The 15,644-nt window shown below is 47.3% G+C and overlaps 1 protein-coding gene across 5 annotated transcripts in view; it reads left to right on the top strand.

Annotated features, from left to right (window-relative positions):
* Nucleotides 1-15,644, top strand: part of GPC3 (glypican 3) — a 148,403-nt gene that overhangs the window by 120,118 nt on the left and 12,641 nt on the right. For 2 of the 5 annotated variants that reach the window (XM_035541353.2, XM_035541351.2), the window contains 2 exons: nt 1,178-1,331; nt 10,404-10,540. The exons of 1 other annotated variant lie outside the window; for it this stretch is intronic. In XM_035541353.2, coding sequence (XP_035397246.1) covers nt 1,178-1,331; nt 10,404-10,522 — 273 coding nt within the window. In that variant the 3' untranslated portion in view covers nt 10,523-10,540. The remainder of the gene's footprint in view (nt 1-1,177; nt 1,332-10,403; nt 10,541-15,644) is intronic. 2 more of the 5 variants (XM_035541352.2, XM_035541350.2) reach the window with 1 other exon arrangement.

The raw sequence follows: 15,644 nt of genomic DNA, 5'->3' as shown, positions 1-15,644 counted from the left end.
CTTAATCCGCTGCTGTTAGAAAGCTCATCTCTATGAGCATCTTCAAAAACACATCAGGAAATGTGAGAGGTTTGGAAGAAAAGCCTGGCCGTGGGGGAGGATGTTTGTAGGTGCTCCTGTCATCACTGTGCTGACTGCCTTAGGCAGGGCTATGCCAGGACAAGGGCTCTTTGAACCTCTGCGGTAGGATTCGTGATGTATGGAGCTGTCCTGGTTGCCCAAAGTGGTGTCAGTGCCCCTGGAAATGTTGAGGGCATTACTGGGCCAGTACTTCTGGCTGAGATTGAGAGCAGCTCTTTGTTTTATTTTCTCGTGTCCACTCCATGCTCTGCCAAAGGACTGAATGAGTGGTCCGTCAGTCTAAGTCTTCTCTGGAAGTGGTGGGCTTGATTTTCTGAGCTGCTCTTTTCTTGCAGATCCCAAAAACTTAGACTAGCATCCTCTGTACTTCAAGAGTAAAGAATGAGATTTTTAGGTTATTTTTGTGGGGCACCATACGGATCTGAGAGATCTGTCATTTCTTTTCACACATGTTACTTCTCAGATAGGTGATAATCCATGACAGCCACGCAGTGTTGTCTTCCAAAAGATCGCTTTATATTGAATTGACAACACGAAGACCCATGGTGGCACAGCAGTGACGAAGCCCGGGGCTGAGTTCAGCTGCTCCCTGTATGTGAGTGGGTGAAGGATGCTTGCTTCTGCTTGCCCTCCACCACTGACTGCGGCTCAGCTGCACCGTTGCTTCTGTGCCCAACTTCCAGGGGAAAAGAAGAGCTTCATCCTGCCGCTAGTTTTTGTCGTGACAGTAGGACTCAATCTGGCTCAACTCTGGAAATGCGTTTGGCTGCTGACCCCTGGGCTTTGGTGGCTGGTAGATGTCCTCCAGCCTCTGGTTCGAGGCTCAATGGGGAAAAGCCAAGGATCAGAGATACTCAGTGTGGTTTTGTTTCCTCCTCCTGTTTCTTCCACTGAGGTTTTGTGTGTGGTTTTGTCCATGAATGAACCTGAGCTCTTCAGTGCTTTGATACAAGGCATGCACTGGGGTCCTGGCTCACCATTCTGGCTTCACCCAGTCCTGTCCCCTTCTTGTCACCCAATCCCTCTGCAAGTGTGAGATGAAGAGGTAGGGAGGGTGGCAGAAGCTGTTAAATGACTGTCACATCCTGTCTTTCAGCTGCTCAAAGGGATGGCTCTGCCCCGCCAAAAAGCCACGGGCAAAACCACGGAGGAGGAGGAGGAGAGCGGAGACTGCGATGATGAAGATGACTGCAGCAGAGGCTCTGGGGACGGAGAGCTGCGAGTGAGGAACCAGCTCCGGTTCTTAGCAGGTGATGGGGATGGTGGTCCTGCAGCGGCTGTCCCTCTGGGGGTTGTAAGTCTGGGTGACAGCACGAGGAGCTGCTCAGCTTTCCACTGCCATGGCCCAGAGGCTGTTTGCACTCAGCGTCCTGCTGGCTAGCCTAAGTGCTGCTGAGGCAGCAGCTAGAAAAGTAATGCGGTTGCTTTTCCAGGTGGGTTTTGCAGGGTTGTGTTGAGGGTGGCCTGGCTGTAGGTATCAGTCACCTTCTTCTCTCATTCCCTCTGCTGCCCACACTTGTGAGTTTAAAGGTGAGCTTCTCTGCTTTGTGGAGGGCTTCAGAAAATCAGTAAAGATGGCTTGACTGCAGAAAAACATCTTGGTTGTTTCTGATGTAGGGTTTAGAGACTTAGGGTAATTTAAAAACAAATGGGAAAAAACAACCAACCAACCAAAAAAACTCAGCTTCATTTTTCAGAAGTGATTTAGGTACTCAGGAGCCTAAAATTGCATTGACTGTCAGTATGATTCATGTCTTTGGTTGCTTTGAAGATGGCTACAAAGCATCCTGATGCTTCAAGGCTACATTATTAGTAAGGTCAGCCATATGATTAGTAAGGTCATTATTAGTAAGATCACCCGGTCACCCATTGGGGCGAGGAAGTCAAGGTCCATTTGCTACTTGGGGAGTCACAAATCTGTTGGTGTGTGCCTTCTCCCTGACCCCCTAACTGCTGCTGTCCTCCTTCTGACTCCGTGGAGCTCAGCTGCACCGTCTGTTGTGCTCACATGAGCAAGACCAGGCTGCTTGAGGCCACGTCCACTGTGGATGTGTGGTGTCTGCTGAACGTGGGTCTGCGGCTGGGGGTTTGGTCCAATTAATGCTGGTTCCAGTGCTGCGCTTTGCTCTTCGAGAGACCAGACAACTGAACCTGGATAAAATCAGCTTTACTGCTTTGAAGTTTAAGAGGCAAATTTGGGCTCTTAAATGAAGCACAGATGTTTATAAATTCCCTTCCATTGGTCTGGGATAATTAAAATATCCTTAATGAAGTGAGAGCTGAAATATTAAATGCCAGTTTCATATCAAAGATTATTGACACATTATGTAAAATATATAAAATACATATATTCAAATATTGGTTAAGGGAAGGAAAAGGCTTTTTAAGTCCTCCAATCCAGGTCTGAAAGAGAAATATGTAATTCGGAGAAGGATAAAATGTCCTTTCTTTCATCCAAGAACTAAATATCAAAGTGTATGTTAAGGAAATGCAGGTGATCCACATTGTTCTGAGTTGAGAGCAGAGATACGTGTTTCATTTTCCATGATCTTTGTGTCACACTTTTATGCTATTTTAACGTGTTTCTAATTTCCTCTTATAGCTTTCTTTATAATATCATCAGTGATCTCTGAAGCTGTGTATATAATCCTTTCTGCCTTCTTCTGTCTCTCTAGTCTAGTTTAATCACTGTATTGATCTCCCAGATAACCTGCCTGACTAGCAATTTAGACCTCTCTTGTCACTGTGGTATGTGAACATGTTACATGAAAAGAGGGCTTATCCTCCCTGTACTACTCTGCTGGAGGGTGTTTGCTGCTGACTTTGCTACAGATTGGGTAAACATTAACTTTACATAGTGAAAAAGCAGCAGTGGCTTGGGGCATTGTCTTCTCATCAGGTTGAGCCTCTCAGGCTGCTAAGAGCACTGGGTTTGACCAGCACAGCTTTTAGGCGCTAGCTGGCCTTGGAGGACGTGTGCTGTGCCATCATGGTGGCCAGAGAGACTTTCTGGATCTTCCTCAGCTGAGCATGCTATTTTGAGTGTGTGTGTTTTGTCTTAGAGCAGAAAGGCAAGTTGATCTGACAGTGGCAGACTCATATTTGGTTGGTATTGGATATAAATTGTGACTCTGTTCAAGTTTTATGTTGGAAACAAGCCCAGGAAAAGTTGCTGATGGTGTGGAAATACACACTTTCAACATTTTGAGAATATTCCTTTTCACTTTGAAAAGGGTATTTTTCAATTAATTTTTTCCATCATATCATAAGTACATAAGAAAATAAAAGGGACCAGAAACCATTCCACATTTCCCCCGTTCCACAAATTCTAAATTTTAGGTTAGCAAGCCGATTTGAAATGATGCCAGGCTTTGAAATCTGGAAATACTTTGTGAAACAAACTTTTACATTTAGCATGGCTTTATCTCCCTCTTTCCCAAGGTGGTTACCCTGTAATAGAGACACAAAGGACTGGGAGCGGCTGGGATTGAGCTGCTGACGGTTCCCTGCTTTTATCACATGCTGGATGCTATGCAGTGCTCAGGCAGCGAGGCGGCTGGATGGCCAGCAGTGCATGTGTCCTAGCGTGGTGACCAAACATGCAAACCCCCTTTGAGCATGTTTCCCTGCTGGTCCTCAGGTTTGCTGTTGGGGAATGCATCTGGGTGCTTTGCTTTCTTTTTCTTAGAGGTCTGGTTCAGCTCAAGAGGAAATATCCCTGGCCCTGTGATAGCAGCAGAGAACTCCTCCCTCGCTAAGGGTTGACTATGCCGTACAGATGGACTTGGCAGGCAGCTCTGCAGCGTGTGTCGTCCTGTTATCCAAGGGTAACAGGATAAAAATCATGTGGTCCTGTGAAGTGAGGTTGTGGACCGCGTCTGGGCCATGTGCCCCGGGTTCTTGGCTCTGCCTTAAAATCTCATTTGTAATGGGATCACTCTATAAGATAAAGGCTTTAACGAGGCACATAAACATCATGCTGCCACCGAATCTTTGCAGCAAAGTGGAGTGCAAAAGGATGTGCATCCCACTGCGTGTCCTGTCGGTGACACGAGGAGCAGGAGAGGTGGGTGACTCCAGCTGAGTGCAGGCAGGCACTGGGTCTGCCTGAAGGTAGAATGAAAAAGTTGTCAGTTTGCCACGGCCTTTGCATGGGAAAGCTCAGCACTGTCTCACCCAAAAGGCAGGTCGTTTGGATAGTGCGTCTGTCCTGGCAGTCAGACTTTCTCCCGCTCCCCGGCACGGGTGCCGCCGGTCCTGCCGGGTAATAACTGCAAACAGCTGCTCGGTGCTGGCCTCAGCGAGGTGTCCCTCCGAAGGGTTGGAAAATGTGGAGACTAAAAAAGAGCAAAAGGAGGAAAAAAAAAAAAAAGTCAGTCTTGAATACAGACTAGTTTTGATTTATCGCCTGTTGTATAAAATGTAACCTTTGTTTCCTATTTATAATGACCCTGTAATAACTGGACAGTCAACTTAAACTTTAATGATTTAAACATACTTGTAAACTGTCAAGTCAAAAGTTTGTGAGTGACTATAAACATATGTTGGTGAGCGCTATATGCTAATAAATTCATTATTATGTTGCCCCAGTGGGAAACATGGAGATGGCAGACTTTTTTTATGATAGGTCTTTTATTGTTTGTCACATCTGCAACACATTAAGGATTTTGAAGGCAGATAATGTTTACAATAAGAGGAGGATTGAAAGCCTTCCAGCTCAGTGAAGAGCGCTTCCTGTTTGTCAATGGAGTAACCGTGGAACTGGCACCCTGTGCACGGAGCTCCAAAAATAGGGATGTGTACATACGCATGCATATATTTATGCCACACCAATGGCAAATCATGCCAGCGAATAAATTATAGTATTTTCCCCCAAATTGCGAGTCAGTGCAAATGTATTCCAGAATCTATGATACAAACATGTCCTCGCACACTGCTGAGATCAGTCATCCTACACCACGTACCCAAAGCAAACAGAGCCTGGGGAAGCTGGCGCTTCACTGCTGCTCCAGACAGCCACCCGCTAATTAGCTCACCTCCGGCGTTCTCACTCAAGATGCCACTTATAACTGACAAGCCGGTTGCCAGGAAGCCTGAAAATAAAACATGGATGCTGGAGACGATCCTGTGCTGAATGGCTTTAGCAGGGGCTGTGGGAGAGGAGGTGCAGCCTTTTCAGGTGGTTTGCAAAGGTGGCGGTGGATGCAGTGCCCTGGGCAGCTTGCAGGCTATTGGGGAGTTTGTTGGGATGGAAACAGTGCCTTTAGTGGCAGGAGCATCACCCGGGAGCATCCTGAGCAGTCCAGCAGCTGGGGTCAGGGGAAAAGGGGAAGATTTACCCTTCCAAAATATCTGTGTTAGGCAGTAACAAAAGTTGTCTTGGGAACAGATGGATTTGGCAGAATTAAGCAGAAATAGTTTATCCTGGGAAGGGAAGTTGGCCTCATCCCATGAGATGTATAAGGATAGATGTATGCAATAAAGATATATAAAGATGGCTTGGCAGTGTGTGTGTGTAAAACAGCTCCCCTGCCTGGCTGTTCGTGCAGGTTGGACAGCAGGGAGTGTTGCCTTTCTCATCTCCCTTGGTTATTTATAAGGGCAGAGGGAATTTGCAGCTTGAGCCCCATTGCTGGCACGGTGCTCAGAAAGCGCCTTGTTTCTGCACCCTGCTTTCTGCTGCAGCTTCTGCTGCCCAGCCAAGCTGGCTGTGTGGTTTTCCAGCAGTCCATGCATGCTGTACCTGGGTGCTGGATGAAAGTCAGGATCACCACCAGGTGTCCCTTGCTTTTCCAAGTTCTGTAACTTTAATAGCTTCTGCCTTGTTTAGCCACTGATGTGTCCTCTAGGCTGGGTCATCTCAGGAAGTCTTGACAAATTTCTTTGGTTGCGTTCCTCTCATTACCCCCATTTTCTCCCGGTTTTGTTTCTGGACATCCTGGGAATCCGAGCTCCTTCTATTCCCAGGCTGTGGCAGGGAACAGGAGATGCTGCTGCTGCCATGGCATCTGAATTTCTTTTCCATGAAGAGCAGCAGGCTGCTTGTTTGTGGTCAGAGAGGGGGGGTGTGGGTGCCGGGCAGTGGCAGCACCAGAGGCCAGGCAGGGTCAGTTTGTTTGCAGCCCTCATGGTTTCTACAGCCCATTCCTGTGGGAAGGTTCCCTTTAGAAGTGGGTATTCATGCTAGAAAATGGTTGTCCTCAGGCTTTTTGGCCACCTTTGCTGCTTGGTGGGTGTATCTGCATGTAACAGGACAGCGTGGTGGATGCACCAAGGGTGCTGTGAGTGTGTGGGCATCTGCTGGGGCTCTCTCATTGCTTGTGCTTGGAGGCAGCCCAGCAGCATTTAAAATATTTACAAGATCACCTCTTCGGATTCTTTATTATGGCGATTGTTTCTCTGTAAATGCCTTCAGGGTGCCCGTATCTGAGCTGCAAGTGTCTGCCGATGCTGCTCTGCCTGATTTAGTGCCGAGCCTGGACAGTCAGTTCATTTGGATGTTTATCTGTCTGCTGAGAGACACGTTTTGAAATACCCAATTTACTTCAAAATACTCCTTCAGCAGGTGGAAAACCCTGTCTGTGTGGATTCTGCTGACAGTGTGGGGACACGCGGCTGTTGTGCCTTCCTGCTGTACAGCAGGAAGATCTGTTGCAGGACCCACTTACTGTGCGGGGCTCTGCCCCACCTTCAGCAGAGGTGCCCTGTCCCTGTCTCCTGTGACTAGGTGAGCTGTTCTGGTTTGAAGCAGTATCCTTCTGCTATTTATTTTTTTCCTATTCTAATAAAAGCTTTAGGACTTTTAACTGTATTTTTTGTAGCAGCAACGTTTTTTCCAAAGACGGTGCTGTTGAATGCTTGACTGAAGCGAGGATAGCAGAAACATGCTGTTTTACAAGACATTCATCCTGTCCCAGGGCAAAAATCCGACAAGGCCGAATGTCAGCTAGATTATCCTGATGGAAGAGCTGGAATTGTACCAAATAAAACAGTGCAATAGCTTGATTATTGCTTTTCTATTTCAAGTGTTTGTGTTTGTTGAAATTTCTCCTATTAATGAAAATTTGGTTGGAAGTCAAGAATTCTTTGTCGCTGTTCAAATATAAGCAAGAAGATAGAGGGGGGGGGTCACGCAAAGCAGTTGGCTGAAACTGTAACTGAGTATCAAGTTCACTAATTCACTTTTGAAATCAACAACATTTTTTTGGTTTTTATTTTTTAATTGACAGACTGGAAAAATTATTGGTGGCTTTCAGAGATGCGCTTGTTTATAGGACCCTTCAGATGGCTGTTTGTGATGGTGTGACTGTTTCAGGCCTCACAGGATATAAAATGTGTATATTTTAAAGGTTGCTTTTAACTTTTATGCTGAGAGTTCCTCCAAAGCAATGCTAAATCCACAGCTGAAAAACTAGAAAGTTCGTGTATTAGTATAAGTATGCACTTTGCAAAGTGCTGCATATATACAAAAACACCTATGAAATCAGTAAGTAAATCCACTGGGTATGTTAATCCCATGTTCTTACTTTTCTGGTCTTCAGTTGTGTTTTTTAAAAATATTTTCAGTGTAGTGGTAGCAGGTCTAAATCTGACTGAGATATTTGTATGTTGCATTTTTAGGAGCTGGTTTCCACTTCCTTGGTCCCCTTTGACCAAAAGCGAAGAATAATGTACCAGGTTTTTTAAAGCAGGATCAGTGCAGGACATTTAAATCCTTGATAGTTGTGTAGCCGTAAATCAAATGCATCACATTCACAATGTGAGAGGAAATTGGTCTAAATACTTTTGGAATCTCAAATCAATGCAGACAAGTCTGGTTCCTGGCCTCAGTATATTGTGACCGGGTGAAATCTAACAGTTTGAGATATATCGAAGGTCAGGTGAGATGATTTGCTGCTCTTACACCGTACAAATGCACAAGTCTTTGTAAATCCGTGGTTGCTTTTTAGTCCCAGAAGTTTGTAATGCTACTCTTCTGGCAAAAGGTTTTCCCTCTATTCAGGCTTAAACATAGATTGCAAGTTTGAGTAACAGTTTGTGTTGTTCCAGAGTGTCTAAGGAGACATTTTTCAGCAGTGTAATTTGGGAGCTGATGTATCTTTAAAGTGTTACTGAGTGCAACATTATACTTGACTGAACGCATCAAAACAATTTCAAGTATGCAAAGATCTGCCCGGTTGCAATAGTGATAGTCATATTTATCTTTAAAGAATGATGAGTCTGTTTTTCTGTGGCTTGAAAATGCATGAGCTCTTCTGAAGCTGGGAAACACACTTCCTGACTCAATACAAACTTCTTTCTGTGCTGTTTTTCGTCAGGGAGAGACAAAATAGTTTAGATGGATTTCTTTTTAAGGGACGACAATAAAGGGATATTTCAGACAGAAGCAGAGCAGGTGGTACTTGCTAATGGACTGACAAGATAACCTTACACTGATAGTCAGGGCGTCATATCTGTGCCGGTTTGCCGTACAAAGAGAGGTTTGTCTGTAAGCCTGATAACAATACAACGTGTTGATTGACTTTTCACGTAGGAGAGGGTGCCCCTTTCATGAGTGGCTTGGCTTTTACTAATGCCCTACTGCAGGTAAGCTGATAAGAGTGATTACTGTGATGTAATAAATGAATCTGTAGCGAGCAGCCCTTCCTGGTGTGGCGGGAGAGGACTCCTGCTCCAGAGCATGTCCCAGCTGTGCCAGCTGCTGTGTGTGCCCAGCACTTGTGTCGGTGTGCTGGCCCTCAGCTGTAAAACATCCCACAAATGTCCTGTGTGTGTTGGGCTGGGCTGTCCCACATCCCTGTCCTGCCCCGTGTCTGCTGGGGCTCATGGTCTCAGAAAATGATGGATGTGTCCTGTGTGAAGAAGGGCTGCCTTCATTACTGGTAGTGTTTCCACTCCTCTGCAATCCAGGACAGGCTGGCACAGCCTATGTCCTTTCCTTGTGGACTGCTACGTAAGCACACCTCACTGCATTGTCTTCAGCCCTGATACGGAGCAAAGGTGGGTGCCCTTGTTATCTCATCCTTGTGATCACATTGCAATTTGTTGCTTCTGGTTATACCTCAATGGCCAGGTTCTTTGACCACCGGAGTACTGCCGAAGGAGAGTAGGCATGGGACAACACTGCAGCTGATCTGTGGCTGCAGTGCTGCAAAACGGTGGCATGTGGAAACCACAGCCACTGGTTGAAAGCATGACTGGGTTGGCAACACTTGGGATCCTTTGGAGCGTGCCACTGTAATGCTGGGGACTGGACTTCGGGCAACAAGTATTGAATGTGAAGGACATCATGCAGCAGGGACACCCCGAGGTTGTGTGGGGTCGAGAACACAAGAAGGGAAGCTCATGGAACTAAGATCCATCAAGGACTCCTAAACAAAGCTTGGCTTAGGATGGCATTGATATGCATCTGCCCGGAACACATCTTGGGGAAACTGTGTGGAAAAACTGCAAACACAACTAACATTGGTCCAGGTGACCCTGTCTCATCGAAAGGGTCTGAGAGGGTCCTGGGCTCTCAGCTGGGGCTGTTGCATTGCTGTCAATCATCTTGGCCTGAGAGAGGTGTCCAAGGGGATAGATGTTGTTTCAGGTGGACCGTGGAAGTCAGCTCTTACTAGAAAACTTGTGTACAACTTTCACAGTACCTTTGAGCCCTAAAGGGAAGAAGATTGGAAATGCTGAAACTCTCCTGACTGCCTGAAAAATCCTGGCATCTTGGTTCCCTTCATTGAATTTGAACAAATATGTGTTTTTACATGGGATATCACGCCAATGACTTAGCAGTGCAAGCTGCAGCGTTGCATTATGGCAGCAAGTGAAGGCTCTGGGGAGCTGGTGTTTACTTAGATGTGGTTGAGTGAGAGCCTACACGGTAGTGATTTCCTTACCCGAGATCCATCAGGTTAGGATGGATGCAGACGGAGCATTGCACTCTTGAAAACTGTTTTTTTACATTTTTCTATGAATACAAGTGCATGCACATGGACCTGATCCGAGCACCTGGCACTGGTGGTTGATACTCTCTATGCCAGCAGCTGGAAACACAAACCTGGCCTGGAAGGAGCCTGTCTTTTTAGCCCTTGCGGAAAAGATAAAGGAAAGAGGGAGAGGGATGCTCCTCCAGAGAAATCTCCCAGGACTTGGTGTTTTCATGTTTCATGAAATTCATGTCTCTTTCTCTCTTCTCCCCAACCCTTGTCTTGCTGTAATTGCAAGTAAAAATAGCTTGCATTTGGGTCTGGACTGCAAATCACTCGTCAGTTCGTGTATTACCAGGACACGATCGGTTACTGAGTCAACACTGCTCTGTTCACTTTCAGTGCGCTTCAGAAACGGGGGAATTCATCATTCGTCAGGAGGAAGCTCTCTTCAACTGTTCTGCATTAGCTGTGACCTGTGTGTGCACATCTGCCGTCCTCACTGGGGCCAACACCAGTAGTAACATGAACTGAACCAGGTGTGTCCGAGCGCTGGCTCCACCAATTCCCTGATGGACCTCCACCAGCTTCCCGACCCCTCACGCAGGGAGATAAATGAGCTGTGAACTGGAGGAGAGAGGTCCTTCCCACGCAGTGGATGCTGGTGGGCTGCGCTCTGCCTTCACCATGCATCCCTGGCCCTTGTGGTTTCCAGGGCTTTCATGGCTCTAAGGAGAACCCAGATGGCTCTATTCTGTATCAACAAATTTCATGCAGCTGAGTGCTTCTGAATTGCAAAAGCCAGGTTTGTCAATCTTGCCAGCTCTTGTGGGTCTATGGTATATCTCACTTTGGGCTAAAAAGGGCTGACCCCAGAACTTAATCTTCTGTCGTGGTGCTTCTAGGGCAGGTTGGAAGTTTTCTGATGGGGAGACTTCGATTGGAAAATGCCTCTCTGCTGGAACTGAGATGTGGTGAAGTATGCTGGGGTTTTGGACAGGTTTTCTGTTTTGGAAATAAATTCAAACATCTTTCTCTGCTCCTGCAGTGGGGAAATGCAGAAACAGCCTGTTTACCCATACTGGCATGTGTAATATTGTCAGCTTTCACTCCAGAGTGGCTTTTTGTCCTTGTTTGAGATTATGTTTTAATTACACCACAGGAAAAATGAAATCTAAATGAGTTGATTGGACTTTGTTGGAGTGGTATGTTTTGGCCTCCCCAGTTCAACTTGCCTTTTTTTTTTTTTTTTTTCAAGCAACAGAAAATTTGGACACATTTTGCCTTTGTTCTGCTTTGGAGCAGTAGCACATTCCATGTTTTCTGTGGGAATGGAAATCTGGCATTTTGACTAGCTTCTGTTGTTTCAGAAAATGTCTTCAGCGGTATTTAGAGCTCTTGACAATATCTTGCTGTCCCAGGCGCTTCCCGCATGGGTCGCCCTGCACAGGGCAGCTGCAGCAGGAGGCTGGGTCTGCGCCCAGCGCGGGTCATAAATACAAACCCAGCCCGAGGACGTTACTTGCTAGCAGTGCCTTTATTTTCTGAGACCTTACTTCGAGAAAAAGCCTTGTCTGGTTGTCCTTTGCTGGATACTGAAAGTCCCTGCATGTCCAGGGTCACTGCATCCTATCTATGGCTGGCTGCTCTCTTGCTTGATGATATGCCATTATTTGCTTCTAACCAGGCATGCTGGGATGGATGCACTGCAGTGGCAGGTACTGCTGGTTGCTGTGGGACCTTGTTCACTCCAGGCTGTGGCTGCTTCGGCAGCTGGACAGGCTGCCAGGGTGTATGTCACCATCTAAGGTCCAACACAGGACTCCCAGCAGGATTTCTAAAATGTAAATTGCAACTGCAATGTGATACATATCCTTTGTTTTTTCCCTTCCTGTTTTAATTCAAATGCAGTCAGTATCTTGAGTCTCTGTAAAATCATTGGACTTGAAGCTATTTTGGAGTTGCTTGTGTCCCATGGATACTGGAGACGCTTCCTGCTTGGGGAGTCAGACATCTGCTGAAGCATGTTTTTGGACTTTTGTGTTACGCAGACTGCAGTTGGCAGGTGGGAGCTGGTGGTTATTATCAGAGTCTGAGTAATATCCTTTGCCTCGCTGATAACTCTCCACCGGCTGCTCTGCAGCTTTGGTACATTTGCTTGTCCTGTTCTGGTTTCTGTGTAGATCGTTCTGGTAAGAAGTAAATAAAAGTTGTATGCTCCCCAAAATCATAGCAGAACACAGCCTGCAGTATTTCTTCCACTTCCCTTGTCCACATAAATCATCTGCTAAGGCAAGCTCAGAGAATGTGAAAGAATGCATTTATACCAGAAATGCTCTCCTTTCCCTCCCTTCCAAGGGCAAACTCTCTTGCTTGTGATTCAGTGTCTGCTGTCAGGGAACACCTGATGTGCTGTCGCATTTGATTTCTGTTCCTGGCACTTGTAGCTTTATTTCTGCTGTTGCAAAGACGAAAAGAGGCTCAAGATGTGCCCAGCACCACGCAGCAAACACGTGGCTGCATGCAGGGCTGGCTCTCCCCTCCGCGTGGCTGATGTGGTGCTCTCACCAATACACTGATTTTTTTCCAGATGTGGGGCAGTGGCAATCATCAGGTTGGGTAGGTCGCTGCTGGAGCCTGGTGTGTTTGCTGGAGGTGTCTGTCCGGAGGGGAGGGCTGTGCCAGGAGCTGCTGCAGCCGGGGGTGGTGTTTTGGGTGCGCAGAGCAAAAGCTCTGCGTGCCCTGCATTACCGCTGTGGATCTTGTGGGGAATCCTTTCTCAGCCATCTCCTTGTCTTTTTGATGCCCCCTTCCCGCTCCCTGTTTACTTTATTTACCCCTGAAGCATTGAGGGAACTAGTTTGCTCTTAAGCTACTCTAGAGGAAGAAGCTGTGTGGTTTCTCCTGCCTGCTTGCCCAGTGCCTGAAGTCTGCTGACTGTTGGGTTTCCAGGGAGAAAGCGCCAGCTTGTGGGCCAGGTACTGATCTTGGAGGTTCAGCTGATGCCTTTCCTTCTACTCTGCTTTTCTAAATGCTTTGAATGGCTGAACACGACAGAGGCAGCACGGGACTGCAGGCAGAGGAAGGTCTGGTAGTCCCCCACGCACAAATAATGCCACTGAAATCAGTCCTTGGGCATGTGTACAGCTGGGCACCGGCTGAAGTACCTTGCTGAACTGAGCCAGGTACTTCAGGCTATTAGCAGGTGCTAAATAGGTCTTTCCTATTTAGTGGCCTTAATTTATTAAATCAGTCAGCAATACTCTACGAGAAATAGTGCTGGAAAAGGGAGCAGAGTGAGCACTAAGTTTCCAATTTCTGCTGGATCAGGCCCCTGGAGATCTGTGTGATCTGGTGGATTGGAGGCAGTGCTATTGCAGTGACTCATAAACAGATGTGCCCAATTTACATTGCAGCTTAATACCTTTGTTTAAAAAAATGTTTTTTCAAGACAAATGTGTTAAAGCAGATGTTTCCAGTAAAACAAATGCTTGCGTGATTTACAAACAACTTCCCACCGCCAGAACTCATTAGAAAATGTGGAAAAAAGAAAAATGATTCTGTGTACCAACAAAAAAGATAAAATAAATCAAAAAAATAAGCAGACTGCGAGGAGGTATTTCTACATGTTGAATGAAAAGAACTGCTGTTCTTGGGTGGGGAAGCAGGAAGTTTGAGAGTGATTTCGGTTGCTAATGGCAGTAAGACTAACCCTGATCAGCTGCATATATTAAAGAGCAGAAACTTGTCTGTAAAAATACTTATCCATGTCCTGTTATATAGGATATAAGGTAACTGGGACCACTGTGTGGGATTGCCCAGAGGCTACCAAATCCCTCACATCCCATTGAAACCTCCTACAAGCCTCCCCACACTGACCAACTTGACTTCCAACATGCCAGCTCTGGCCAGCAGAACCTGAGTCCGGGTTTAATGCTCCAGGGCTCCCTGGGCATGGGGGACTATATAGAGCTGTGGGACATCCCTGGGTACCCGCACTGCTGTTGCTCTCTGCCTCATCTTCCAGGCAGCAGGGCCCAGGGGGAGTTTGCTGACCAGGGACCATGTCCTCACCAGTATTTTTGGGCTGTTGGGGAAGGCTCCCGAGGGCAGGGGACGTGGGCTGGGTGGCCCATGTCTCTGCAAGGGGGCACCCTAGCACCTAACAGTGGTGTTTCCCTCTTGCTGGCATTTGGGATTGAAATGCTTTGGGTGCTGGGTGGGAGCAGGGCTGTGGTGCTGGTGGGTTGCTCTCTCCAGGCACTGCAGTGTTTGCTCTGCTGCATCTTGCAGCAGGTGATGGGGAGTGAGGGCTTTTTTCTTTCAATCAGTTGTTATTAAGCCACACCATGGCTTTGTGGTAGCCAAGGAGTCCTCTGCAGCCTGTGCAATCCCTCTGCCACCTAAATCCTTCAGTTTCTGAGTCCAGTGCCACCCACTCATCTCCCCACACCAACAGGAGATGTCTTTCTGGGGAACTGGATGGCTGTGGGACTGCACTAACCATAAAGCAACACAAACAGATGCAGCTCCTACAGCAAACCTTGCTCCACAGGTGGACACCTGCATCAGCCTGGGTCTGTCCCTGAGATCCTTCTCTGTGCATCCCATGGCAGGGGCTGGAGGATGTTTCCTCTGTCTGCAACTGCTCAGGTCTCTTGGAGCAAACTCACAGTGTCTTTACATTTCCTCAGGGGGCTGCGCAGGGCTGTGCCTGTTCACCTGCTCCTCCATGGTTTTGGAGGCAAAGGCAGGCATGTGCTGAGAAACTCTGTCATCTCCGGTCTCTTTGGACGTGCTTTCCGCCCGGCTCCATTGTGGGGCTGCCATCACACGGTGCCTGCAAGTCCGGCACTCATGTTACATACAATTTGACACCCCATGTGGTCTTAATGGGTTTCCCAGGCTACAGCTGCAGCACAGCTAGCACTTTTTGTTAGCTGAGGGGGCTGGCCATCCCCCTTTGCTGTCCAGCTTTCTGTTGCACCAGTATCATTTTTTATGCATTTGTGTTTTTGTTTTTTTTTTTCGCATTTGTTACAAAAACCTAGAGCTAAGGAAAAAGTGTGTTTGTGGGTCTGCAGGCTGCTCATCTAAATCCATTGTTTCTTGGCACCTGTGCCCAAGGCGAATGGTTTGTCTAAGGGCCCTGCTCACAGTGCTGCTTCTTGGGGCTGGAGGGGTTGGGAGGATGGGCAGAAAAACACAGCTGGGGCATCTTCTGCAGCCTGTCCCACCCAGGGTGGGGTGACACAGCTGCCTGGTAGCCAGCGGCATGTAACAGGCAGGAGCGAGGATGGTTTGGGGACCTTCTGTTGCTTCTTGGCTAATTTCTCATCAGGGCTGTGGAGTTCATCCTTAAGAAAAATGACCAAGGTCAAAGACTGGCTGGGGTCCTGAAGGAATAAGGGCTGGGCGGGTGCACTGAGAGATGGCTGCGGGACGTTGCTCCCTGGTGTGTCTGTTTCCCATGCCTCGTCATAAAGGGCATTTTCAGAGTAAAGCCTTGAACGGCTGCCTTTGCAGGGGGACTTGCTGGGACCCAGCCGGAGGAATTAAAAGCATGCTATAAAGAGGGGGATGCTGCTGCAAAGCAACTTGGGGCACTCAGGGGTGCTTTTTCCAGTTTGCCCATTGATGCTC

The sequence above is a fragment of the Cygnus atratus genome, chromosome 13, assembly GCF_013377495.2.
Source record: "Cygnus atratus isolate AKBS03 ecotype Queensland, Australia chromosome 13, CAtr_DNAZoo_HiC_assembly, whole genome shotgun sequence".
NCBI lineage: Eukaryota > Metazoa > Chordata > Aves > Anseriformes > Anatidae > Cygnus > Cygnus atratus.
This window is presented reverse-complemented; position numbering and strand designations above follow the sequence as displayed.